Source organism: Mustela nigripes, chromosome 6 (genome assembly GCF_022355385.1).
Source record: "Mustela nigripes isolate SB6536 chromosome 6, MUSNIG.SB6536, whole genome shotgun sequence".
Lineage (NCBI taxonomy): Eukaryota > Metazoa > Chordata > Mammalia > Carnivora > Mustelidae > Mustela > Mustela nigripes.
The window spans coordinates 102,847,974-102,875,616 of record NC_081562.1 but is presented as its reverse complement, the minus strand read 5'-3'; the positions used below and the strand labels follow the sequence as shown (position 1 = coordinate 102,875,616).

The window sequence follows — 27,643 nt, the reverse complement described above, 5'->3', positions numbered from 1 at the left end:
GTGTTAATGGTATTTTTCAGCTAAGATAGTTATATTATTTTTAGTAATAACAAAGAAGAGGTTTTAGAAAGAGAATTCCTATTCTCACGTGGGATTCTTACTTTATTCTGAACAGATTCTTCCTCCCTTGATCTGCTAATTTGGGTTCAGACCTTTTAATCTCCCTATGATCCAGCAAGGCTAGCTTTTAAAGAATATCTTGGGTAAACTGTCAGCCAGACAGGCTATTTCTGTGCTGTGATTATAAAAGCGTTTATTTTTAATTTTTTTGCTTAGGGACATCTGGAGTTTGCAGAACCTGATTTTCATGCCCCATTCCCTCTTCTGAAAACTAGTCTGATAATTAAATGAACCTTTGTTTTCCAGTGACATGTACCCCACCCAAATTAGCCTCTGTACTTCCTGTGCCTCATCACCCTGTCTTTTAGTACTGCTCACCTGTCTCATTTCATTAGACACCGACAGTGGAGCAGCAATACAAATTTTTGTAGTCTCACCTGGTTTTGCTATTTGTTTTGTGTACATTCCCTACCTCTGTCAGTTAGATGTTTATTAGTTCTTTAAGTTAAAACATTCAAACCTTATATATTTCCAAGTGCCATTTTTATTGCATAACTACAGTGTTGATATGTAGTCATATCATAGGTATTCAGCACCAGGTGTCTTAAATTCCCACTATGATTTCTTCAGTGACCCATGAATTGTTTAGAACTGTTTTTTACATTTCTGGATGACTGGACTTTTTGTTTCTGCTCTTCATCTTATATGATTGGCTTCCAATTACATTTTGTATTCTGACAAGATGGCTTATTTGATGATCCGCTTTGAAATCTGTTAACATGCTCAGTGTTTATGCATCTACCATTGTGTGCTTGAGAACAAGCTATGTTTTCTGATTATTGGGTTTAGAGTTATAGGTCAAATAATCAACCTCTGTTTTGTTGTTCAGATCTTCTACGTTTTGCTAATTTTGTAAATTTACTGATTTGCCTGTATGACCGAAATACCAGTTTATGGATGAGATGTGGGATTTGCCATGGGGATGGCCAGCTTATAGTTTAGTACCTGACATTCTGTCAATTTGTGCTTTTTGTGTTCTGCTCTGATACAGTTGAGTATATTTTATTAGGCACATACACAAACTTAAACATTGTTCTGTCTTCCCAATGAATTGGGTCATTGATTACTTATAATATCCTCCCGATCCTAAGACTTTCATCATAAAGTCTTGCATTTCTGAGTATAATATAGCTTCTCTGGCTGTTTTGGGCTTGGAATTTGCCTGGTATATGTTTTTCTCTTGCTTTCCTTTCAACCTTTCTGGGTGCTGATGTCTTAAGTGTCACCTCATAAATACTATGGAGCTGATTTTGGTTCTGTTCCCCCACCCTTTTCCTACCGGCTTCAGAATGATAAACTATTTCCATTCTTTCAATGGTTACCTTTAAATTTTTACCATTCATATCTAATGAAGTATAGTATCAATTATCTCCTTTCCCCCCAAAATACAAGGAACTTATATGAATGTTGCTTAGTATCTTAGTCCTATCCTTTTAAAACCATAGGACATAAGCATTATTATTTGCTTTGTTATTTAGACAATGTTTGTTTACATTTACAAATATATTCACCGGTTTCTCTCCTCCTCATTTCTTTTCCATCTCAGACCTTCCTTCCTGAAGTGTCTTCTTTGAAAGGTCCCCTAGGCAGTTAGTTGCTGGTAAAGATAGTTTTAATTGTTTTTATTCCAAACAATTCTATTTCTATTCTATTCAAGCTTCTTTAGCCTAGACAATTTAGACTGAAAGTTCTCTTAGCATTTGGAACATACTGTTGTGCTGTTTCTTTGGCTTCCATTGCTCCTGTTAAGAAGTCTTCTCTCAGCCAAATCTTATTCCATGGTAGGCAATCAGTCTTTCTCTGCATCTACTTTTAAAATCTTTTGTTTGATTTCAGTATTCTATAGTTTCCCTTAATATATCTAGGATGGATTTTTTTTTTTCTTTTAATTTATCTGCTTGGTGTTTTCTTTATCTATAGATTCATGTTTTCCATCATTTCTGGAAAATTCTCAGCCATTATCTCTTCATATTTTCTCTCTTCCATTTTCTTTCTTCTTTCTGGAGTTCCAGTCAGATATATGTTAGGGAATATCATTCTGTCATTCATGTCTCTAATAGAAGTGAGATGTGTTTCATCTCCTTTGTGCTTCATGTGGGGTAATACCTCAGCCCTGTCTTTGAGTTCATTGAGCCTTTCTGTGACTGAATCTGCCTTTATTCCCTGAGGGATTATTTCCCTTCTCAGCAATTCATAATATTTTTCATTATTAAAAGATCCATCTGGTTCTTTTAGAAAGCTCCCTGGTTATTTTTGATGGTTTCTTGTTAATTGCTAATTTTTGGGATTCCATCCTTATATTTTATTTACAGTTTGGAGTCTGTATCTGCTGATTTCAATATCTGAAGTATTGATTCTGAATCTTCTTTTTGTTGTTTCTGCTGACTTTCATTCACGATGGATTATTTTCTTATATGTTAAGTTAATGACTGAACTATTATCTGCTCTTAGTAGAAAACTTGTTAGCCTTTATTCAGTCAGATTTGCTCTGAAGCGAATTGGCATTGGATTTTAATATATACTATTGACCTGAAACTATAGTAGTTTCCATGGAGGATCTCTGGCTTCCAGGAATGCTGAGTTCAGCCCTCCCCACCTTGCTGTGCCACGCAGTAGTCTCCCTCCCCCAGCTGCTCCCTTGCTTGTGCTGATATCCTGGCAACTCCATATTTTTAAATGTTAATACTCAGATTTCAACTTAGGGTATTTCGGTTACTTTGCATTTCCTCTTAGAGATTTTCCTTAGACCCTGGGAGCAGAAAACACACACATACACAAACACAACCATTTAGTTCTTTTGCAATAGAAGGACCCTTTAGCCCTTCTCCTAAAAAGGAAGGTTCCAAAGTTGTTGTTGTTATTGTTGTTGTTGTTAAGGAAAAGGAAGGAAGGAGGAAGGGAGCAAGAGTGAGGGGCAATAATACAATATTGAGCATTTGGGCAGTGGAGGTAAAGAAGGGAAACTATTTAGGTGAGGATCCTGCCTTTCAAATGCAGCACCTGGGTTAAGAACATAAGATCAGAGCCAGCATTAATAAAATACAGCTAATGAGGGGATGGACAGACACGAGAGAGGGGAGCTGGAGACAAATGAATATTCTCATCATCATCTGATTACCATTAGGCAGACATTCTTTTGGGAAACATTTGAATACCTGAGCCTTTATAGGATTATAGCTTAATTTTACTTCCTTTTTTGGTTTTCTGAAAAATTATATAGAAGGGTACCCAAGGAAATCTTTTAATAAAATGTAGATAAATTCTATTTATATTTTCTTACATGTGATTTATTTGCATCGGTTATATTTACATTTGAGTGTTATTATTCCTTCTCTGACTACCACAGGACAAGGAGTAGATGAGCCTCTTTCAGAAACTGGATTTAAACAAGCAGCTGCTGCTGGTATATTTCTTAATAATGTGAAGTTTACTCATGTTTTCTCCAGTGACCTCATGAGGACGAAGCAGGTAAGTTTAAAGTCAAGGTTAAGATTGATGAGTCAAGGGGTGCCTGGGTGGCTCAGTGGATTAAGCCGCTGCCTTCGGCTCGGGTCATGGTCTCAGGGTCCTGGGATCGAGCCCCGCATCGGGCTCTCTGCTCAGCAGGGAGCCTGCTTCCCCCTCTGTCTCTGCCTGCCTCTCTGCCTACTTGTGATCTCTCTCTCTGTCAAATAAAATAAATAAAATCTTTAAAAAAAAACAAAAAACAAACAAAACAAAACAAAACAAAACAAAAAGATTGATGAGTCAAGAGTCTCAACAGTTATAACCTTAAAAACTGCTTCCAGAATCTGTAGGAAATTCAGTCACAAGCAGATACCATCCCCAGTCCTCTCCTTCCCTGCCAACAGAACTTCTTTCTCTTCATTTTACTTTTGTACTTTATTTTGGTAATCTTTAAATTAAAGTAGCTTGGAGAAGATGTCTAACAAAGTATCTTTGCAAAAACAAAGAAGGTTTATGAGAGAGAGCCAGCAGAAACACCAGACAGGAGAATTTAACCCACAAAGACATCAAATATTGGAATCCAGACACAGTTAAAAAAGAAAACAACTATGTTACTGTCAAGAAATAAAAGACATGTTTGAAATATCTTTAGGGAACAGATTAGTAGAGTTTACTATATAAATGACCCCAGAGAATTAAAAAGGAACCAAATATATTTCTAAAGACTCCATGGAGGGAATAATTCCCCATGAGGGAATAAAAGACTTGAGTATAGTCTGCCTGCATATAAGCCACTAGTGAAACAGAACAAAATTTGTGGAACAGCTGTTTACAGACATTGGACTTCAGACAGTGTGGGCCTGTGATCCCCAAATGAAGTGAAACAAATGAGGTGAGCCTTGGATTGTCCTGGTCTTCCACCTGATGCAACTTTCCGATGCTGGTAGGAAAGCCAGATAGAGCCAGTGGCCTCAGTGAGTTGAGAAGACAGCACTTGGGATTTGGGGAGATTAAATAACTAAAGATTGTGGGTCAGAGTGTTGGAAGAGGGAGCTACACAGAGAAAGAACTCTAGAAATATGGATAGAGAAACCCTAAAATCCTTAGTGGACTAGAGTCTGCCTGTGCATAGGTGAAATTGCATGAGGCCAGGTGTAAAACAACTATGGGAGAGAACAGTTGCTGGGGAGCCAAAAGCCAGACAATGTCAAGAACTCCCACAGGTTGGGAATCATTTGAGTTGCTACCATCCAGAGTAGAGAGATTTTGTTAAATATATCAAACATGCAATGGAAACTTCAGAAAAATCACACCTTAACAGTGAGGCTGATCTGTGCTCAGAGGAACATAATGAGGAAAGAAATAAAGATACAAAAGAACCAAATTCATCTTCTTGAGATCAAAATACAATATTCTGAAATGAAAATTTGACAGGAGGGAATTACTAGCAGGTTAGATACTGTTAAAGAAGAGGTCAGTGAACATGAAGTCATAGAAATTTGAAATAGAGAAACAACATCCCCAAATTAAGAAACAAGACTAAAAATGGAAAAATAGGGATACCTGGGTGGCTCAGTTGTTAAGTGTCTAACTTGTGATTTGGGTTCAGGTCATGATCCATGGGTTGTGGGATTGAGCCCCATGATTGAGAAGGGAGTCTACTTGAGATTCTCTCTGTTTGCCCTTTACCCCACTTGTGTGCACTCATGCGCCCCCCCCCCCCCCCCCCCGCGCTTCAAATAAATAAATCGTTAAAGAATACAATGAAGATCCTCAATTGAGGGACCTGAAGTGGATTCACACCTATATGGTCAGGGTGTTTTTGTTGTTGTGGGTTTTTTTTTTTCTTTCTTTTTTTTAATTGGTTTGGGGTTTTTGGTCAGTGGATCTTTTTTAGTCCTCTCATTATTATTATTTTTGAAGGAGTCTGACTAAAGGTTTATCAGTTTTATTGATCTTTTCAAAGAATCAGCTCTTGGTTTCATTGATCTGTTTTATTCTTCTTTTAGTTTCTACTTCATTTATTTCTGCTGTTTATTATGATTTCCTTCCTTCTGCTGGTTTTAGGTTTTGTTCTTTTTCGAGCCCCTTTAGGTGTAAGTTAGATTGTTTATTTGAGATTTTTCTTGCTTCTTGAGGTGTAGGCCTGTGTTTCTATAAACTTCCCTCCTAGGATAGATTTTGCTGCAGCCCAAAGGAAAATCTTGGGAAAAATTGTGTACCCTTGTGTTTTCATTTTAATTTGTCTCCATGTATGTTTTGGTTTCCTCTTTAATTTCTTGGTTGACTCACTCATTATTTAGTAGTGTGCCTTTTAAACATGTGAAAGAGCATGTATTTGTGCTCTTTCCAGATTTTTTCTTGTGGTTGATTTCTAGTTTCATACTGTTGTGGTTAGAAAAGATACATGGTGGGACTTTGGTCTTTCTGATTTTTGTGCCCTAATAATGTGCTCTGCTCTGGAGAGTGTTCCATGTACACTTGAAAAGGATGTGTAGTCTGCTGTTTTAGGATAAAATGCTGTGAATATATCTGTCTGTTAAATCCAGTTGGTCCAGTGTGTCATTTAAAGCCACTGCTTCCTTGTTGATTTTGTTTAGATGATCTGTTGATGTAAGTGGGATATTAAAGTTCCCAACCATTATTGTATTCCTATCAATTACTGCCTTTGTGTTTGTTATTAATTCATTTATGTATTTGTATGCTCCCTTGTTGGATGTATAAATATTTACAATAGTTTTATCTTCTTGTTGGGTTTTTCTGTTTATTATTATATAGTATTTTTCTTTGTCTCTTATTACAGTCTTTGTTTCAGTCTATTTTGTCCAATATCAGTCTTGCCCTCTAGCTTTCTTTTGATACCCATTTGTATGATAAATGTTTCTCCATCCCCTCACTTTCAATCTGCATGTGTCTTTACATCTGAAATGAGTCTCTTGTGGGCAGCTTATAGATAGGGTTTTTTTTTTTTTTTTAAATCCATTCTGTCACCCTATTTCTTTTGATTGGAACGTTTAATCTATTCACATTCAAAGTAATTATTGACAGGTAAATATTGAATCTATCTTGATGAAGTCCCAGTAATCCATTTTGTGTGTTCTTCATTTCTGATTGGTTCTTTCTTTGTGTTAAATGCCTCATTGATGTATTCCACTTTTTTCTCAACTCCAGTGAGTATCCAGTGAGCGTTACTTCAAATTCTCCATCGGCTCTGTCACTTATCTCCATTTCACTTGGGTCTCTTGCTGTGATTTTGTCCTTTTCTTTCATTTGGGGCATATCCCTGTCTCCTCATTTTGTGTAACCCGCTGTGTCTATTTCTGTGTATTAGGAAAGTCAGCTACATCTGCTGCTGTTGAAAGTCATGGCCTTATGACAAAGAGGTCCTCTAGCATCCTGCAGTGCAATGTCCCCTCTTCATCAGCACCTGGAGCTTCAGGGGTGTCTCCTATATGCTGTTGGCTCCCTGCTGTCATGGCCAAGCCGCTTTTGCCTTCAGACCAGTCATGCACAGTGACTCTCTTTGCCTGTTGTGGGCAGGGTTGGTCCCTGTGTTGTTAGTGGGCCAGTTTGGTGGGGCCACCTTGGGCTTGAGTTGAGTCAGACCAGGCATTTGCCAGAGCTGTGGTAGCACCAGACTGCAGGGCAATCCCCCCCTCCCTCACCTTGTTGTCCTCCAAGAAGCTTTCATTGGTGGGCCGGGCCTGCTGGCAGACCCGTTATCTGCCTTCAGCCCACTGCTGGGGCCACAGTGTGATATGTGTCCAGGGCAGGAGTCACTTTGGTGTGGCGCTGGCCACTGCCTGGGCTCCTTATACACCGCCAGACCCGTGGCACCACCCTGGTTGGGCTGGGCCAACATCATATTGGAGGCAGTGGATCCCCAAGGTGCTGGGGGGTAGGGTGGCAAGTTAGCAAGTTGGTAGTGAACGCCTGCCTTGCTGGGTCCCACGGAGGACATGTGCGAATGCCTTAGGGCCCTGGGCAGGAGATGGCGCATGTCAGCCCCAATTTGTTCCTGGGGAGTCTCCTTGTGACTGCTGCTGCTCTGGACTTGCTCTGAGATTAGTAAAAAACTCTCTCTCTGGTATGCTGCAGGCATTTTTCAGACTGCTGCTTCTGTGCTCTGTCTTGCTGGGCAGTTTGTTGTGCTGTCTCTTTAAGGGCTTGGATTCAGCTTGCTCTTGCTCTCAGGGCTCTCCCAGAGCCAATCCTCTTGGTTTTTTAAATTTCAGGTTTTAAGCCAGGCGGTTTGTAAGAACTCACAAAATTTGGACCCTCTGGTTTTCAAAGCCAAATGTTATGAGGGATTTACCTTCCCCACACGTGCTTTCCGTGCCTCCTGATGTGAGGGTCTATTTCTCTTCCTTCTCCAGGCCTTTGGCTCCCTCCCTCCTGTGGGTGGCCTATGGGTCTGTTTCGTTCCCCATCACGTCTCTGTCCTTCCTACAGTCCTCAATGTGGCCTCTTCTCTACCTTCAGTTGTGGAATATGTTCTGCCAGTCTTTGGGTCATTTTCTGGGTTACTTACACTGATGTGAATGTTACCTAGTTGTATCCATGGGAGAAGGTGAACTTAGGTTCCTCCTACTCCACCATTTTCCCTGGAAGTCAGAATCTTTTTTATCAGTTGGGTTTTGACAAGAGTGCTAAGGTAATTCAGCACGTGAAAGATATTCTTTTCAATAAAATGTCCTGAAACAATAGGCTATCCATATGGAAAAACATGAACTTTGGCCTTTACCTCCTATAACACAAAAATTAACATAGTGGATCTCAGCACAAATCTGAAAGCTGAATCTGTATATCTTCTATAAGAAAACAGAAAAAAATCTTTATAAGGGTTTCTTAGTACAAAACATAAATAAGATGCAGTTGGGAGAAAATTATAAATGTGTATATTATATATATAATGTGTGTATATAGCTGACAAATTATCTAGGTTTATTTTTTATTTTTATTTATTTATTTAGTTAGTTTATTATTTTTTAAATTAACATATAATGTATTAATAGCCCCAGGGGTACTGGTCTATGAATCACCAGGTTTACACACTTCACAGCACTCACCACAGCACACACTTTCCCCAATGTCCATAACCCCACTACCTTCTCCCTAGGTTAACTTAATCGAAATTTTATCTAATTTTTTTTTCAACTCAGTAATTAGACAAATACTCACTTTCAAATGGAGCTGAATTTGACCAGGCACTTTTTAAAAGAACAGACAATACGGACGGTCAGTGAGCAGATGAAAAGATGCTAGGTAGAATTGATCTTAATGGGAATACAAATTAAAACCACAGTAAGATACTATTACCCGAACATTTGAAACTGCCTAAAATAAAAAAGATAAAAGAATGTGGAACAACTAGAATTCCTACATTGCTAGTTAGAATGTAAAATGAACAACTACTTTAGAAACCAGTGCAAGTTTAACATATATTAATCATATGATCCAGCAATTTCGGTCCTAAGAATTTATCCAGGAGAAGTAGCATATGTTTACAGAAAGACTTGTATGTAACTTTTGAACACCCTTGTTTGTAATAAGCAAAGAATCGGATCGCCTGTGCTCAACAGTAGGTGAATGGATAAATGAACTGTGTTACCTTCACATGGTGAACTACAGATCAGCAGGAGCGTGGAAGGGTCTCAAAGACACGCTGAACCAAAAAAGCCAGGCACAGAAAAGTACATATTGGAGGATTCCATTTATGGGAGACTCTAGAAAAGACAAATCTAATCTTCAGTTATGTAAAGCAGATCCGTGACTGCCAGGAGCCAGGAGTGGGAGGGATTGACTGGGACAAACACGAAGGAATCTTTTAGGGTGACAGAATTCTTCCATATCTTGATTTTGGTGGTATTTAGATAGGTGAATACATTTTTTAAAACTCAGTGAATTGTACATTCAAAAAGGTGTATTTTTTTTTGTTGTAAATTGTACCTCAATAAAATTGATTTAAAAATACAGAACACGTAAATAAACCAAAAATGAAAACATCAGTGGATGTACTGAATTATAGATTAAACATGGCTGAAATAGTCGCTAGCTCTCATAAGTAAATGCAAGATAGTAACTGAAATGTAGCACAATGTAATAAACAGACTAAAATATAAGAGCTTAAAGGAAATCAAGAAATGATGAAGTCTGGTGTCTTTTAGAAGGAGATATTAAAATGGGAAAGGGGTCAAAGTAGTCACAGTTGATAATTTATCAGAACTGTTGGTTCTAGTGAGTGTGAAAAATCCCACTCAAGATAAATAAAAAGAAACCCATATCTACGCTTACAATAACAAAATTGCAAAGCTCCAGAGGATAAGAAGGACAAACATCATCCACTAATGGCCAGTATTAGACTCTCAACAAATTTGTTAGTATTAGTAATTAGTTTTTATTTTTAACGTACTGAGTGATAATAAAGACTAACTTAGAGTTTTATGCCCAGCAAAACATTTTCTCAAGTATAGGTGATATGAAGACATTTTGGACAAACAGGCTATAAAGAAACTTTGAAAGGATAATTGAAGAAGGAAAATAGTGCCAGAATGGAGGTCTGAGTTTCAGAAAAGATTGGTGAGCAGACATTGGTAAAGGTAAAGGTAAAGATGAACAAATATTGATAATAGAGAACCATAATGATGACAATGTTTAGTTTGTGGGGAGGAGATCAAAAAGGCAGATAGTGGACTTAAATTATTTCTACAGTTTTGCAAATACCGTGTCTTGCTGATCAAAAGTAACCAGGCGCACCAGGAGAGAAAGGACTGTGAACAAAAATGAGACAAAAGACAACAGAAGAGCTGTAAGAGTTCTTTGATAACTGGTTACCAGACCTGGACTTTAAAATAACCGTTGAACGCATAGATTAAAAAATGGCATTGAGAATTTCAGCAGACAACTGGAAATGATGTAGAAGAACAAAGTATGAATTCTAGAACGGAAAATAAAACTGAAATTAAGACTTGGTAGATGGGTTTAACAGTAATTTAGGCACACCTGAATGGAGAATTAATGAACTGGAACCTTTTCTGTAAAAGGCCATATAGTACATATTTTAAATTTTATGGGCTGTATGCTCTCTGTCACAGTCGTTCACCTCCGCTGTTGTACTGTGAGAGCATCCGCAAACGATATGTAAGCAGTTGTGTTCTAATAGCTCTTCATTCACAACAACAAGCCACGGTCTGGATTTGGGCAATGGTTTCCTGACCTCTGAACTAGAAGATAGTACAGAAGGAAATAACCAAATTTGTGTGAAGAGACAAAGGGTGAGCAGTACAGAAGAGAGGCAACTTTCACAAAGGAAAATTATTTCTGTTTTTTTTTTAAGATTTTATTTATTTGAGAGACAGAGTGAGGGAGAGAGCACAAGCAGGGGAAGTGGCAGAGGGAGAAGCAGACTTCCCACTGAGTGGGGAGCCCAACTCAGAACTCAATCCCAGGACTCTGGGATCATGACCTAAGCCAAAAGCAGATGCTTAATGAACTGAGCCACCCAGGCACCCCTCTAGGTTTTGTTTTGTTTTGTTGTTTTTAAAGATTTTATTTATTTATTGACAGAGAGAGATCACAAGTAGGCAGAGAAGCAGGGAGAGAGAGAGGGGGAAGCAGGCTCCCTGCTGAGCAGAGAGCCCGACTCGGGGCTCAATCCCAGGACCCTGGGACCATGACCTGAGTGGAAGGCAGAGACTTTAACCCACTGAGCCACCCCGGTGCCCCCAGGTTGTTGTTGTTGTTTTTTTACTATGATGTATTTTGACATTTGGGCCAGAATGACTATTTTTATGAGAAAAGAAACTGTTGTTTTTCCGCTTTCAGACTGTGCATGGGATTTTGGAGAAGAGCAACGTTTGCAAAGATTTGACAGTAAAGTATGATTCAAGACTTCGAGAAAGAGTAAGTAACTTAATTACATATTTTTCTTCACCATGAGTTATCAGCAAATCATCTCAGTTTATCTGATGCATTCTTTTTTTTTTTTTTTTTAAAGATTTTATTTATTGACTTGACAGAAAGAGAGACAACGAGAGAGGGAACACAAGCAGGGGGAGTGGGAGAGGGAGGAACAGGCTTCCCGCTGAACAGGGAGCCTGATGCAGGACTCGATTCCAAGACCCTGAGATCATGACTTGAGCCAAAGGCAGATGTTTAATGACTGAGCCACCCAGGAGGCCCTATGTGATACATTCATTTTTGTTTTTGTTTTTGTTCTTTTAAAAGATTTTATTTATTTATTAGAGAGAGAGAATGAGAGAGAGAGAGCATGAGAGGAGGGAGGGTCAGAGGGAGAAACAGACTCCCTGCCAAATAGGGAGCCTGATGCGGGACTTGATCCTGGGACTCCAAGATCATGACCTGAGCTGAAGGCAGTTGCTTAACCAACTGAGCCACCCAGGCGCCCTATCTGATGCCTTCTTGTGAGGGATGTGGAACCAGCTAACACATGTTAAGAACCTGCTGTGTGACCGTGGCTGTTACATATGCTCATACATAGTATCTTATGTAATTATTGAATTTGTGTAAGGCAGGTGTCCTACATTGTAAAAGCAACATCTGTTCATGAGAACTAGTGCAGGAGAATTGAATATAAAAGTGCAAAGTTCTCATCTCAGCCTCCCTATCGTACTTCCTGAGTTTAAGCTTCAATAGACTCTATTATGCCCATTTTATATATATTAGAAATGAATCTTGATGAAATGGTGATCTAGCTAAAGCCACACCTCAGTTGCAGATCTGCGATTTGACCCCACGTCTCCTCCTAGAGTGGCAGTTTTTGCTCCAGTGCAGGCCTGTAAGCAGGCTGATGTCCCTGGCAGCCCTGTGATTTCTCCAGTACCTGGGGAGGAACATCGAATGGCTGGGACATCTCTAAAGACTTGCTTTTCATAACTTGCATGTGTTCTCTATGCTTGTCCAAAATATACACCACAACTTGCTCAGAGCTGCTGCTCAGAAAGGTTCCCTCTGTGCGTGAGAAGCCATGGCCCAGTGCTAAACCAGCATTGTGAGTTCAGTGGAATGCTGGGCGGGGCCTGTCACCCCCAGTGGGGAGAGTGGGAGCATTGGCTGGGCTGTCTTCTCACTCCGTGCTCTCTTCCTGAGTAGCTCCATCCTCCCCTGTGATCTCAGTGGATGTCCATGTATATATTTACGTTCAGCTGAGATCTCTTGCCTAAGCTCACGTATCAAACTACCTACTTTTTATTTCTGCGTGTGTGCCCTGCGGCTCAGTGGGAAACACCCCCTTGTCTCTCCCCAGTTCCTGCTTTTACCCATTTGTTCAGACCACACGTTCTTGATGTGCACTTGCCCCCCACCTGCACATCCTACCATCGTCTTGTCAGTTCTGCTGTTGTATCGTAGTTCCTGAGCGCCCCATCCTTCTGCGCACCCACTGCGGCTGTCCTGTACATTCAGTGTCCTCTGTCTCCTAGCTCCCCCGGAACAGCGATTCTCCCGTCTTCTGACTCATGCTCGCTCTTCTCATCTGATCTCCGTGCTGTAGCCAGAGTAGTCTGGAAAACGTGGTTGCTGTGCACCTGTGTAGAACAGTTCACTATTTCCATTTTACCTTCAGGAGCCATCCAAGCCCCAGCCTGGCTTATCAGCATGCTGTAGGATACAATCTGTTGCCTCCATCTGCCTCCTTCCTCTTCCCTGTGCTCCGTGCCCAGCCTTAATAATACCAGCGAGCATTCGCACGGTGCTCCCCACACACTGGCCCCGCTCCAGTCCCTGCAGCTTTGTTAATCTTCACAACACCCCCCTGTCGTAAAGACTTAGAAACCTCATTTTTCCAGCTGCAGAAAGCAAGGCACACAGAGGTCAAGTCTGCGCCCAGCATCCTAGAGTTAGTGTGTGGCACAGCTCAGATTGAGACTGAGGCCACCCGGCCCTGGATTCCATGTTCTGCGCTGCTGGTGACAGGCCTCTTGCGGATCTGCTCAGAGTCATCCAAACACCCTGTGCTCTTTCCTCCCTGAACTTCTGAATCTGTACTCCACTCCACCTGGGATACGTGCTCTCCAAACCTGGCCAACTTCTGTTCACCCCAAGGCTTCGACCTGCTGCTGCCCCACAAATGCACATTAGCTATCTCTGCTGTGTGTGTCCATGTCTGGTAGTTCCTTCCATTATGGCACTGTTCCCTTACTGCTCTAAGTTAGTACCCCACACACTGCGGTCTCAGCAAGGGTGGGGAGCTGTGTGTCCCTCCGGGTCTCTTCACTGCTCTCGCCTCATTGCCTGATGTGTTCCAGCACACAGTATCTAATGAATGCATGTTTCTATTCTTAAAAAAACAAACCAAGTAACGATGTTTAGTGTTCTCCTTTATAATACAGGTTGTTCCGGTTATAGGTGAGGATGTGAGAATTTGAGCTTGGGAATTGGAAGAGCACCTGACAACTGTGCATATGGTCTTATAAAAAAAAAAACATTTAGTTGTAGGACTTCTGTCTGATGGCGATGTTAGAATTTTGGGGCACCATCAGTGTAAACCTTAACAAGTGATTTGTCTCAATATTTTATTAAATATGTTATTATGCAAGTAATCTGTTATCATTGTAGAGAATTAAAAGTAAGAACAGTTTGGGGAAAAATACAGCTAAAAATTTCTACCCTGCACAGATAACTGAACATTTTGGTGTGTGTGCTCTTGACCTTTTTTCACGTTTGTCTGTCAGTCTATCTGATTGTATACACATTTTTCTAAGTGTACCCCTACTAGATGTGGTTTTTTTTGTTATTTGTTAGTTGTTTATTTATCAAGACAAACTATTCCATAACCCAATATTCGTGCTTCATAGTTCAGGAACACAGGTCAGTGACAAACTTCAATTGACTCAACCCAAAGAAATTCTTTACATTCCAAATCACTTTGCACTCTGAAAGATACCAGCCCTCCTCATCTGCTCAAAATCTTTCACGGAATCGTAATTTCTGCAGAAATCTGCGTATGCCTTTTTTCTTGGTTCGGCCACAGCAAACTTCTAGAAAGTTGCAATCCCCAGGGATACAACAACGTGAAATCGCAGACGCTTGGCCAGAAGGCCTCGCATCTGAGGTTCCGTCAAAGCCCTGGAAGCCATGGTAGTTACTCTCCTCTACGCCAGCCTCAAACCTAACGCCCTTCCTACCTGATCACTATATGTGTTTTTTAAAAAGATTTATTTATTTAACTTAGAGAGAGGGGGGAGCAAGCACAACTTGGGGGAGAGGAAGAGAATCTCAAGCAGTCTGCTCTCCAGTGAGTGGGGAGCCTGACACGGGGCTCAGATCATGACCCTGAGATCACGACCTGAGCTGAAATCAAGGGTCAGACGCCCAACTGACTAAGCCATCTAGGTGCTGCTCTATGTGTTGTTTTTTAACTAGTTTTTCTCCCTGCGTATTTCAGTGCTAATAAATGCACATGGATATGATCACCTAATTAGTGACTACATTATTCCAATATATGGATCTTGCATAGCTACTACTGGTGGACTCCTGGGTTGTGATTAGATTTTGCACTGATATAAATAATGTTAAAATAAACCTTCTTTGCAGTTCTTTATACACACACCTAATACATTTCCTAGAAGTGGAATTGTTGAGTTTGTACTTTTTTTTAAAGCCTTTTATACATATTGCTAAATTTCCCTCTAGAAAAGCTGTGCCAGTTTATACTTCCATGAATGATGTAGGAGAAAGTTTTTCTCACATAGACACTAGCAATTGGTAGTCTCTTCGGTCTTCTAATTTAATAGTTTCTGAAAGATGCCATTTTAATTTCTACATTATAGATTCCTGGTGAGGTAGATTTCCTATTTCTTGGTCACTTGTATTTCTTCAGTGACTTCTGCGTCCCTGGCTGTGGCTTAGTCTTTATGAATCTAAAGAGCTAACGAGCTTTGAAAACACACAGATCTGGGTTTGAATTTCAGCTCCACTGTATTGGCTGTGGGAATGCTGGCAAGTTGTTTAACCTCTCGGAAACTCCGCTTTCCCAATTATGAATATGGAGCTGAAGATACCCATCTCATAGTGCCATTGTTAGGATCAAATGAGAGAGTACGGATACTGCGTGTGAATAGGAGGTGGCTGACTGAACCATGGTGCACTTCGCGTGTTAATCTCTAGCCCTGGAGTCTGTGCAAGTCTCTGTATTTGCCCAACAAAGCCCCACTGTCTCCTTGAGTGTGCTGTTCCGTACAACCCATCTGGCTACGGTGGACAATTTAAGGTGTCACCTGTCTTCTTTAGGGCTTGCAGCCTCTACGGAGCATGTTCTCATGATCAGTTTGAAAGATAATGAAGTGGAAGGAAACCAAGCTTTTTGCCACAATGATTGTTCCAAGTTTGTCGCAAGTGTGTACGTAATCGTTGTATCGCAAATTCACTAGAGGCACTTTTGTCTGTTGGACCATTGCAGAAATACGGGGTTGCAGAAGGCAGGGCCCTAAGTGAGCTAAGGGCCATGGCCAAAGCAGCCGGGGAAGAATGCCCTATGTTCACACCACCTGGAGGAGAGACCTTAGACCAGGTACGTAGCCCTGGGGCAACTTGCCACATGGATGAACTTGCCAACATCAAAGTAGCTAAAATTGGGTTTCTTTTGTAAATGAAATATCTCTAAATCTTAGCTAAGCTGTTTGAGCATTGTTTGGTTCCTAAAACAACTCTGTGTCATGTTTTTGTTTTTCCTTTTTAAGCTGTCTTTCTTATTTACTGTCAAGTTGACAGCCATTGCCAACACCAGACTGAAAGGACATGTGTTATTAGATGGTACTTGAAGAAAAGGCTTTGAATCTGCAGCAATCCCTTCAGCAGTGGTAGTAGTAGGCAGGAGAGCAGTGGGTGCTGTTCAAGGAGAGTGGTAGGCAAAACACTCGAGGCAAAATAATTCAAGACTCACAATCTTCAAGCCTCCCCCTCCTGCATCTTTAGCTCTGTAAGTGACCCCATCACCGTGCTTGCCTTTCTTGGGAGTGTTCTGCTTTTGACTTGCATTATTGGGAATTGCTTCCTCTAATTTTTATTTTCACAACTTTCTTGGAAGGACTTTTTGTTAGTTTAGTAAAGGCAAGACATTTTGTCCTTGTTGGTGGTTGCTCTAACCGAACTGATGTGCTCTAGATGCAGTTACCTAGTTAACGCTTCGATGGGCTTCTTTTTTAGTTGTAAGTCGCCCTAACTAGATTGTAAATGCTTCGAAGTGAGGAATTAGAAATCGTGTCTTGTTGTCCCCCAGTGTGCCTCCATCATTCTAGAAGTTTGGTAGGCATTTACTGGTGATCGGATGACTAGAAACAGAATCTTATCTGCTTCTGTAATCCTTCTGTTTGACCTATTAGAAAAATCCAGTCAGTCGTGTTTTATGTTTGTGTTTTAAGACAGTCATTAATGCCACTTTATTTTAATTTCTTGTAGGTAAAAATGCGTGGAAAAGACTTTTTCAATATTCTTTGTCAACTGATCCTGCAAGAAGCAGGTCAGAATGAACAGTTTTCCCAAGGAGCTCCAAGCAACTGTCTGGAAACTTCTCTGGCAGAGATATTTCCTTTAGGAAAAACCTGTGCCTCTGAATCTAATTCAGACAGTGACGCACCAGGATTAGTCGCCAGTGTCTTAGTTGTGAGTCATGGCGCTTACATGAAAAGCCTGTTTAATTATTTTCTGACTGACCTTAAGTGTTCCTTACCCTCTACTCTGAACAAATCCGAACTTATGTCAGTCAGTCCCAACACAGGGATTAGTCTCTTTATTGTAAACTTTGAGAAAGGAAGAGAAGTGAATCCAACAATCCAGTGTGTTTGTATGTACCTACAGGATCATCTGAATGGAGGGACTGAAACTCACTAAAATTTAAATCTACATCAAAATCTAGCAATTTTGAACTTTTGAGGGAGTGCCTTTGGCTTTTTTTGTTTCCATCCTCTGCTAGTGCTGATTTGGAAACAGTTAAAAAGCTATTACAGCAGGTTATAAAGCTTGAATGGAATCATGGCCACAGAGAACACTAATGGAAACCATTTAGGACTGACTTATTTTGTCTTGAGTACACTTGGCATTTTCCAAAGTAATTTTACCACCCTGGTCAGTTACATATCTGGATTGTAAATGAAGCAAGGAATTCAGTATTGCAAATTGAGGGATACATGATCTTGTAACTATTTTTTTGCTTTTACTTTATGTTGTTATTTTCTTTTATATCTGAAAAATCTAGCCTGTTCTATTGGCTCTTGGTAAGATACTGTATGCTTTTTACTATATCACCCAGTGCTTAAAAGAAGGAACTATTTATAATTCCCATTGCATATTTATAATAAGAACATACTGTATTTTAAATGTCCTTTAAATGACTCGCATCGGTAACCATCCTCTGTCTTGTATAAAACAAAACGACACTGAAATTTTTAATATAGAAATCAACTGTTAGAATTTTTTACTGTGGAGGGTTTGAAATATGGATGAATGGAGATCATGGTTGCAGACTGGTCTGGTGAGAAAGAAGAGAAAACATCATTTGACTAAGAAACATTGAAGAAGAAATCTCTGAGCAAAAGAAGATAAAAGAGCAGCTCTTTCTCAACCAATTTATAGGCTGAAGAATTTAGTCTGGGGAAGGCTGATGAGAGTCAGTGGTTACTAGCGAACTACACAGTAACCTCAGAAGGAAGGGGGATGCTTCCTTGGAAAGAATGTTGCTCCGGTAACCCCAGCTGTGGGTTTTTGTGGGGGGTGAAATGCTTCCTTTGTCCACCAGATGGCACCAGAGCAAAGGGATTTTGGTTAACTGAATTTTATACTCAAGATTGGCCCCTCAAAAAATCCTCACCGAAATGAAAGTGTTTTCCATGTAGTTTGCTTTTAAGTTATCATGCTGATGAATGCTGTGAGTCTCACTTTACAAGGGTATTAATACTAAAGTTTGTTGGTGAAGGCCAAAATCACATGTAGTCCAAATTTACCGTGGACAGCCTGTAAGTCCTGTGTGAAGTTCAGTATTAACACTGTTCTCAGTGGCTCCATCCCTGCCCCTCTCCTGCCAGCACTGGAAGAGAGCACGTGGCTGGGCACTGGAGGGAGGAGTCCGCAAGTGAGAAACTTGAAAAGGGAATCGAAAAGGATGAATAATAATAAATGTCTGCATTCTCACCATCCAGAAATAATAACTTCCCCCTTCTTCCTTTTTTTTTTTTTTTTTAAGAAATTAACACACTGAGGTGTAAGTGAGATTCCTTTAACTAGTCCCCGAAGTGCCATGCCCTCTTGTACTCCGCAGAGACCACCAGGGTGTGGTGCGTCTGTGTGTCCATTCATCCATTCCCGACCATTTACCTGGATCCTAAGGAAACGGTATTGCTTCAGTGTTTTTTCAAATGTACATAAATATCATCAAATCTGTATTCTGTATGTTCACGTACTATATCATGGGGCTCTATCTATGTTGATATGTATGGATGTACTTAGTATCACTGCATTCTATTAAATACACGTGGCACATTTTGTTCATTTGGTCTCCTGTAGTGGACATTTGTGTATATTCAGTATTTTCTTTCAGGGAACAGCCTTCTGCCTCTCTCTTGGTACAGTAGCATAAGAAATGTGCATCTCCAGTTTGATAAGAGTCAAACGGGTCTTAAGAGTCACCGGCCTGGTTTTCCATCTCACTGGCAATATTCGAAAGTTCCTATTTTTTACATTTCTGTCACACTTGATGCTGTCTGATGAAATTCTACGAATCTGATGAGTGAAAAGTATAATGTCATTGCTTTAATGAGCTTGTACATGATTTCTAACGAGTCTGGGCATTTTTTCCATGTGTATTGACAGGATCCCCTCACTGGTGATCACTGGTGTATGATCTTTGCCTGGTTTTACTGTTGGACTCTGGCTTTTTCTTAGTCAGCTGCAGAGTAACGTGGCAAATATCTTCCAGTTTACTTACCTTTTACATGATGTTTATTAAGCATTTTTTTAAATGTTAAGTGTCTTTTGTTATTAAGTCAGATCATTGTATTGTGTCCATTATTGTATTCTACTAGGAGGTCATAGAGTGGCTTCCAACTTTCTTATATTTTTAAAGGATTTTAAAGGATTTTTTGAATGCCAGATCTTCAGATTATCTAGAGATTATTTTTCTATGATATATGGTAAGAATTCAAAATTTATATATTTTTTCCTTGTAGTAAAAAAGTTACCCAACATCATTATTAGGAGCTGTCCAAGTGATTTGTGATTCTACTCTATTTATACCTCCATGGGCCCATATTTGCTGGAGTCAGTGGGCTTGGTTCTGTTTTAGTGAGCTAGGTAGTCCCATCACAATATCATAATTAGTTCCTGTAGCTTTGTAACTTAATATCCTGTAGGGTACATAACTCCTCTTGTTACATTTTCTTTTTTTTTTTTAATTCAAGTTTAATTAGTTTCAGGTGTACACATATAATGATCCAACAATTCTGTGCATTCCTCAGTGTTCATCATGGTAAGTGTACTCATAATTTCCTGCAACTATTTCCCCTATGCCCCCACCCACCTCCCTTCTGGTAACCTGTTCTGTACATTTACAAGTCTGGTTTTTTGTTTGTCTCTTCTTTCTTTCTTTCTTCTTTCTTCTTTCTTTTGTTTTGTTTCTTCTATTTTGTTTCTTAAATTTCACATAGGAGTGAAATCATGTGGTATTTGTCTTTGTCTGACTTAGTTCACTTAGCATTATATCCTCTAGGTACATCCATGTTGTTGCAAATAGCAAGATCTCTTTATTATGGCTGAGTAATATTCCCTTATGTATATATACAATGTCTTCTTTATGCATTCATCTGTTGATGGACACTTGGGTTGCTTCCATGTCTTGGCTATTGTAAATAATGCTGCAGTAAACATACGGGTACATATATCTTTTTGAATTAGTGTTTTCATATTCCTTGGGTAAATACCCAGTGGTGGGATTACTGGATCATATGGTAATTCTATTTTTCATTTTTTGAGTAAGCCCCACACTGTTTTCCATAGTGGCTGCATCAGTTTGCATTCTCACCAACAGGTCACAGAGGTTCTTTTTACTCTGTATCCTTGATAACACTTGTAATTTTTTTTTTTTAGCCATTCTGATAGATGTGATATCTCATTGTGATTTTGATTTGTATTTTCCTAATGATTAGTGATACTGAGCATCTTTCATCTGTCTGTTGGCCGTTTGTATATCTTCTTTGGAAAAATGTCTATTAGGTTTTCTGCCCAATTTTTAATTGGGCTATTTATTTTTTTGGTGTTGGATTATATTAAGGTCTTTCTGTATCTTGAATTTTCATGCCTTATCAGATATATCATTTGCAGATATCTTCTCCCAGTCAATAGATTGCTTTGTCGTTTTGCTAGTTTCGTTTTGCTGTTGTTTCTCTTGTCTGGGGAGACATATCTAGAAAAATGTTTCCATGGCTGATGTCAGAGAAATTACTGCCTATATTTTCTCCTAGGAGTTTTATGGTTTCATGTCTCACTTAAAGACTTCCGTCCATTTTGGGTTTGTCTCTGTGTGTGGGGTAGGAAAGCGGTCCAGTTTCATTCCTTTTCATGTAGCTATCCAGTTTTCCCGGCACCCTTTGTTGAAGACGCTATCTTTTTCCTCTGGCATGTTCTTGCCTCCTTTGTAGATTAATTGACCATATACGGTGTGGGTTGATTTCTGGACCGTATTCTGTTGTACTGATCTCTGTGGCTACTTTTGTGTCATTTTTCTTGTTTCATTTTTGTAGCTATCCAAGCTATTTTTGTGCTCCTTTATTCTTCCATATACATTTTAGAATCAGTTTCCAGAAAAATTCAGTTGCAGATTTATTTGGAATCCAGTGCATTTGTTAATTTATCTGGTCACTCAATACGTATTTCCCAAGCATGGCACCCACATGTCAGGCTATTATAAGAACTATTAGAACTGTTATCAGAGCTGCAAATATATAGCAGTGAACAAAAAAATAGTCCAAGTCTCCATCCTCTTGGAACCTGTAGTCTGTCAAGGAAGACAGGTAAGTAACATCAGCGTGTGATCAGTGAGAGAAATGGAGCAAGGTAAGGCAAATAGAGACGTGAGGGAAGATGCTGCTTTATTTAGGGTTAAGTACAATAGGGCTTTCTAAAGTGTTCTCAGAGTTCTGAAGGGCTAGAGTGAGCTCTGCTGACCTCTGAGAGAAGAGCAACCCAGGTGGGGAGTAGAGAAATGCAGAGACCCTGAGCAGGGATCTTACTTTGCACATTTGACCTGCAGTGGGAGTTGGGAGAGTGGTAGGAGAGGAAGGCCAAAGGGAAGGGGAGGTGGGGTGGCCCTGTGGCCTACACTAAGGATTATGGAGAGCGTTTGTTGATTGATCATTGTCTCATGGGAGCAGTCGGTGGCCCAGGAAAGGTTTGTGGTCAGAGGACTTGAATGCAAGTTCTAGGCCTGGCTCATAGTTTTGTGGCTCATATGGTCTCTTAATACACCTGAGCTTCTGTTTGCTCACACTAAATAGAGAATAGTTCTAGTAACATATGTATGTATGTGTGTGTGTGTGTGTGTGTGTGTGTGTGTGTGTGTTTTCCTCCTGAAACCTGAGAGTAAGGTGGAGATGTCATGCTCTTTGTGTGTTTCTTAAGAGCAAAGACGTTCTCATATAAAGCCAGAGAATAAATACCAAAACTAGGGAATTTGATATTGGTACAATCTATTATGTAATCCACAGACCATATCTAATGTTTCTAATTATTGCACGGATGTGCCTTATGGCTGATTTTTCCCCATTCTAGCATCCAGCCTAGGACTGCTGCGTTTAATTGCCAGGTCTCTTCCTTCTCCTCTGATGTGGAATCATTTCTTCGCCTGTCTTCCTTGACCTTGTTAAAAAAAAGAAATTATGTATGCGTGTGTTTGTTTATTTATTTATTGTTTTTCTCCTGATTCTTCTCATTATTATTAGATTCATGTTATGCTTTTTGTCCAAATTACCCTAGAAAGGTTGTGTCCTTCATGAGTCTCATCGGGAAGTCCATGGTGTATGTCCAAGTCTGTCTGCCACAAAGTTGCTGTTTATGTGGTTCCTTGTTGAGTTTCTGCCCTCTTTTTTAGTCTCCATTGATTCTTCTTTTTCTAAAGATTTTATTTATTTATTTGACAAATAGAAAGCACAAGGAGGGGAAGCACCAGAGGGAGAAGGAGAAGCAGACACTGTGGAGCAGGGAGCCTGATATGGAGCTCGATCCCAGGGATCATGACCTGAGATGAAGTCAGATGCTTAACCAACTAAGCCACCCAGGTGCCCCACTGATTATTTTCTAACTCTGGTTTTACTTCTGTATTTATTAATGGGTATTCTACAGTAGGATAGAACTTTCCCTCCTTCCCTACCTGTTTATTTATACCACTGTGAACTCAGGGGTATTCAGTGACTGAGAATTCAGTAGTATTGTTATTTTGTGCTCAGATTGTCCCAAATTTGTTCTGTGAGGGCCCTTTCAAGGTGCTTCTTGTGTGCTGTTGGTATATTTCCGTCATACTCTAATAAGCACTACTTTCCGGCATAATAAGGTGCTCCCAACTTGGATTATTCTTTTGCAGCCCCAGTCCTGGGAATTGGCTTTTCCTCCAAAAACCCTGCTTCCTTTGAGTGACATTTAGACACCAAGATCTGGATGCCAGGGGTGCCCGTTGCTAATTTCAGTCTTCCTTGTTTGTTGGTGGAGGTGTTCTTTTAAGTTTTTTATTTATTTGTCAGAGAAAGAGGGAGAGAGCACTCACAAGCAAGGAGGAGGGGCGGGGTGGCAGGCAGAGGGAGAAGCATGTTCCCTTCTGAGCAAGGAGCCTGATATGGGGCTCAATCCCAGGACCCTGAGATTGTGACCTGAGCCAAATGCATACGGTCAACTGACTTAGCCACCCAGGCTCCCTCAGTCTTCCTTGTTATTACTGCATTAAATTCCAGTGTGTGAATGTACCATAGTCTATTCTATTGTTGAGCACATAGACCATTTCCAACTTGGAAGCTATTATGAAAATGCTGCTGAAAATACTTTTGTTTTTTTCCAAGTCTTTTGCAGACATATGTTTTCATTCCTCTTGGGTAGCTACCTGGGAGTGCAATTGCTGGGTAGCAGAGTAGTTGTGGATGTGTGCTTAGTCTATGAAAAATTTGTCCGACTTTTCTCCAGGGTGGTCATATCATTTTATGCCCACCAATAAAGTATGGCGATTCATATTCTCACCAACATTGGATATCCTAAATCTTGTTTTAGCCATGATGGTGGATATGTGGTGGTATCTTGTGGAGGTCATAATTTTTTACTAATTCTTTTCTAATTTTTACTAATTTTCACTAATGATATAGAGCACTTTTTCACATGCATATAGTCTATTTATGTAGCATTCTTTGCAAAATGTCTTTTTTATTTTTATTTTTTATTTTGATTTTTTTAAAAGACTTTATTTATTTATTTGATAGACAGAGATTACAAGTAGGCGGAGAGGCAGGCAGAGAGAGAGAGGAGGAAGCAGGCTCCTGGCTGAGCAGAGAGCCTGATGCCGGGCTCGATCCCAGGACCCTGAGACCACGACCTGAGGCGAAGGCAGAGGGTTTAACCAGCTGAGTCACCCAGGCGCCCCACAAAATGTCTTTTTTTTTTTTTTTTTAAGATTTTATTTATTTATTTATTTATTTGAGAGAGAGACAGCAAGAGAGAGCATGAGCGAGGAGAAGGTCAGAGGGAGAAGCAGACTCCCCATGGAGCTGGGAGCCTGATGCGGGACTCGATCCCGGGACTCCGGGATCATGACCTGAGCCAAAGGCAGTCGTCCAACCAACTGAGCCACTTAGGTGTCCCCAAAATGTCTTTTTAAAATTGTGTTTGTCCACTTATTTTTGAGCTTGAACTTTTCATACGTTATAGAGATGTAAGTTCTTTGTCAGCTATCTGTGTGCATGTGTAAGCGTATATACACTTTTATGGATTCATAATATTCCAGTTTTTGTTTTTTCATTTTTAATATTTTTCAAATATTTTATTTATTTATTTGAGAGAGTGAAAGTGAGAGAGATCACAGAGGGAGAAAGAGAAGCAGGCTCACCACCGAGCAGGGAGTCTGCTATGGGGCTTGATCCTAGGACCCTGAGCACATGACCTGAGCCGAAGGCAGGCACTTAACTGACTTTTCTAAGTGATGTTTTTAATGAGTAGTTGTTAATTTTCATAAGACTGATTTATGGTTATTGCTTCCTGTGGTCTAAGAAATCTCTGCCTAACTGGATTATGAAGACCTTTTGTTTTGTTTTAGAAGTTTTATAGTTTTCCCTTCTACATTTTGGTCTTTGTTCTATCTGGAATTAATTTTTGTGTAAGGGGTTGAGGTTCATGGTTTTTCACATGAATATCTAGTTATTCCATCAGCATTGGAGAAGACTTCCTCCCTGGATCGCTTTGGTTCCTTTGCCAAAAATCAATTGACCGTGTAAATGTGGTTCTATTTCTGGCTTTTCTTATTTTCCTTTTCTTTGGCTGTTGCAAGTTCTTTGTATCTCCATGTACATTTTCCAACGGACTTTATTACAGAAAAGGTGAGAAGGTAGTACCAAGAGTTTCCTGTGCTCAGTTTCCTCTACTGTTGATATCATTTATTGTCATAGTGCATTTGTTACAATTAATGAATCACTACTGATGCCTTATTTTTAACTAAAGCACATTGTTTATTCAGATCCCCTTAGTTTTTACCTAATGATTCTTCTGTTCCAGAACTCCCAGTCCCATTTTTACCATATTACACTTAGTTGTTATGTCTCCTCAGGTCCCTCTTGGCTCGTCAGTTTATTGTCAGACTTTGGTTTTTGATCACCTTGGTAGTTTTGAGGGACATTGGTTGGATGTTTTGTCAGATCCCTCTCTGTGGGACTTTAATGTTTTTCTCCTGATTAGAGTTGGGTTATAATTTTTTGAGAGAAGAATACAGGTAAAGTACCATTTTTATCCCATATCAAGAGTATGTACTATGAACACGACATATTCCTTTAGTTATTGATGTTAACTTTAATGTTGATCTTGATCACCTGGCTGAACTAGTGTCTATGAGGTCTCTCCGTGGTCAGGTTACCCTTTGGGAGAAAATCAGTTTGCACGGCGGAGCTTTACGTTCCCCTCCTTGAAGACAGAGTATACACGTGATTTTTTTGGAATTCTGCCTGAGAGAGTAGACTCTTCTCCCTCATTTATTTATTTATTTATTTATTCAATCACTGATTTTTTTTCTGTAAGATTTTGAATTTTTGAGTTGAGACTATTTATTGGCACCATATAGGATCCATCTTGATGGACATTTAATATGTACCTGGACCTGAAAAGCGTATTTTTCTATAGTTTTTGGGTTTCGTGTCCTAAAAATGTAAGTTCTGCGAAGTTCATTAATAGTGTTTCTCAGGGGCACCTGGGTGGCTCAGTGGGTTGGGCCTCTGCCTTCGGCTCAGGTCATGATCTCAGGGTCCTGGGATCGAGTCCCGCATCAGACTCTCTGCTCAATGGGGAGCCTGCTTCCCTTCCTCTCTCTCTGCCTGCTTCTCTGCCTACCTGTGATCTCTGTCTGTCAAATAAATAAATAAATAAATAAAGTGTTTCTCAGATATTTCTATCCTTACTGATTTCCTTTTTAAAATATTTTATTTATTTAAGAGAGAGAGAGAGTACAAGCAGGGGAAGCATCAGAGGAAGAGGGAGAAGCCAGCTCCCTGACAAGCAGGGAGCCTGACATGGGGCTTGATCCCAGGGGAGACACTTAACAGACTGAGCCACCCAGCCGTCCCACTATTTATTCTTTCCTTTCCAATCTACTTTAAAGGTTGTTTAATAATTTTTTTCTTTCCAGTTATTGTTCTTTTTCAAGTATGGATTTTTAAAACATTTCCCGAGATTCCTGATCTGTTTATTCTTTGCTGTCATACTTTCCTTTAAAACCTCACATGTATTTATAATAGCTGCTTTAAAGTTCTTGCCTGCTAATTACAACATCTGGGTTGGTTTCTAGGGATTGCATTTTCTCTTTACTTGGGGCCATTTTCCCCTTTTTCTCACAGGATGTGGGTGATACTATGTATGGAGTCTGGTTTATGTCATCTTCCTTTAAATGGCATTGAGTTTGTTCTGAAAGACCGTTAAAGCAGCGGCAGAGCATTGTGGCCTTGTCAGGCATGGTGTGATTCCCTGTTACAGCAGGTCTGTTTCAGTTTCAAATTTAGCTTTTGGGGTGTGTCCTCTTAGGGGCCCATTCTAAAGAAGTGGCCTTTCAATGTCTCAGTTAAATGTCAATGTGCTCAGTGAGCCCCTTCACCCTGGCCTCGTTGGACCTCTGATAGTTCTCAGCATTTTTATGGCCTCTGGTGTCACTCCCTGCTCATCTCCCAGTTCTGTAGCAGAAGGTCTTTGTAGGGTCTTGCTGAATTTTGCCCTGTGCAGGTGCAACCCAGCCCTTGGCCAGAGGCCTGCAGTGAAGGCACAGACTGTGACGGCTCCCCTCTGCGCAGCTCTCCTGCCAGCGCCCCTGCCCCCATGAAGCCAGCTGCTTTCTCAGAGCAGGGCAGTTGCTGCCCCTTTCTGGGCTCCGTCTCCTCCGTGTTGTGAGGACAAGAGAGGTGATCATGGTGACTTGCTGTTTTTCTCCCAAAGTTGATAGTCTGGAAACAATTGCCTCATCTATTTTGTTTTCTAGCTGTTTGGGCAGATGGCACATCTGGTACCGGTTCTGTCTTATGGCCGGAAGTTAGGCAGTAGGTTAGTTAGGATGTGTGCAAGTTATGCACAAACAGTAAGTATTTATACAAATATGTGTAAGGGCTGTAATGCTATCTTTATCCCACCAGGATTTATAATTGTACAGACAAGATAAAGGTTGGGCTTTAAATACTGGGTGTCCTGCCTATGGTTAGATCTCTGAAGCTTCTAGCAGCCAGATTGCACAATGTATTATAAAAGTGGGATGTACACATTTTTCTTCACTTACCTTCTCCCACTCTCACCCACTAACTGTGTTGTGTTAAAAAGTTATAAATTTTCCTCTCTTCAGGGAGAACTTTCATGG

At 40.1% G+C, this 27,643-nt stretch overlaps 2 protein-coding genes across 3 annotated transcripts in view; one reads left to right on the top strand and one right to left on the bottom strand.

The window, feature by feature from the left end:
• The window catches only part of TIGAR (TP53 induced glycolysis regulatory phosphatase), a 29,986-nt gene extending 10,918 nt beyond the window's left edge, over positions 1–19,068 (top strand). The window contains exons 3-6 of one of the 2 annotated variants that reach the window (XM_059403778.1): positions 3,467–3,588; positions 11,392–11,469; positions 15,986–16,096; positions 16,984–19,068. In XM_059403778.1, coding sequence (XP_059259761.1) covers positions 3,467–3,588; positions 11,392–11,469; positions 15,986–16,096; positions 16,984–17,415 — 743 coding nt within the window. In that variant the 3' untranslated portion in view covers positions 17,416–19,068. The remainder of the gene's footprint in view (positions 1–3,466; positions 3,589–11,391; positions 11,470–15,985; positions 16,097–16,983) is intronic. The other variant, XM_059403779.1, reaches the window with a different exon arrangement.
• Positions 14,401–15,120, bottom strand: LOC132020824 (cytochrome c oxidase subunit 6C). The gene is given in 1 exon segment (XM_059404955.1): positions 14,401–15,120. A coding segment is annotated over 1 exon segment (216 nt). The 5' UTR covers positions 14,664–15,120; the 3' UTR covers positions 14,401–14,447.
• Positions 19,069–27,643: the final 8,575 nt, after the last annotated feature.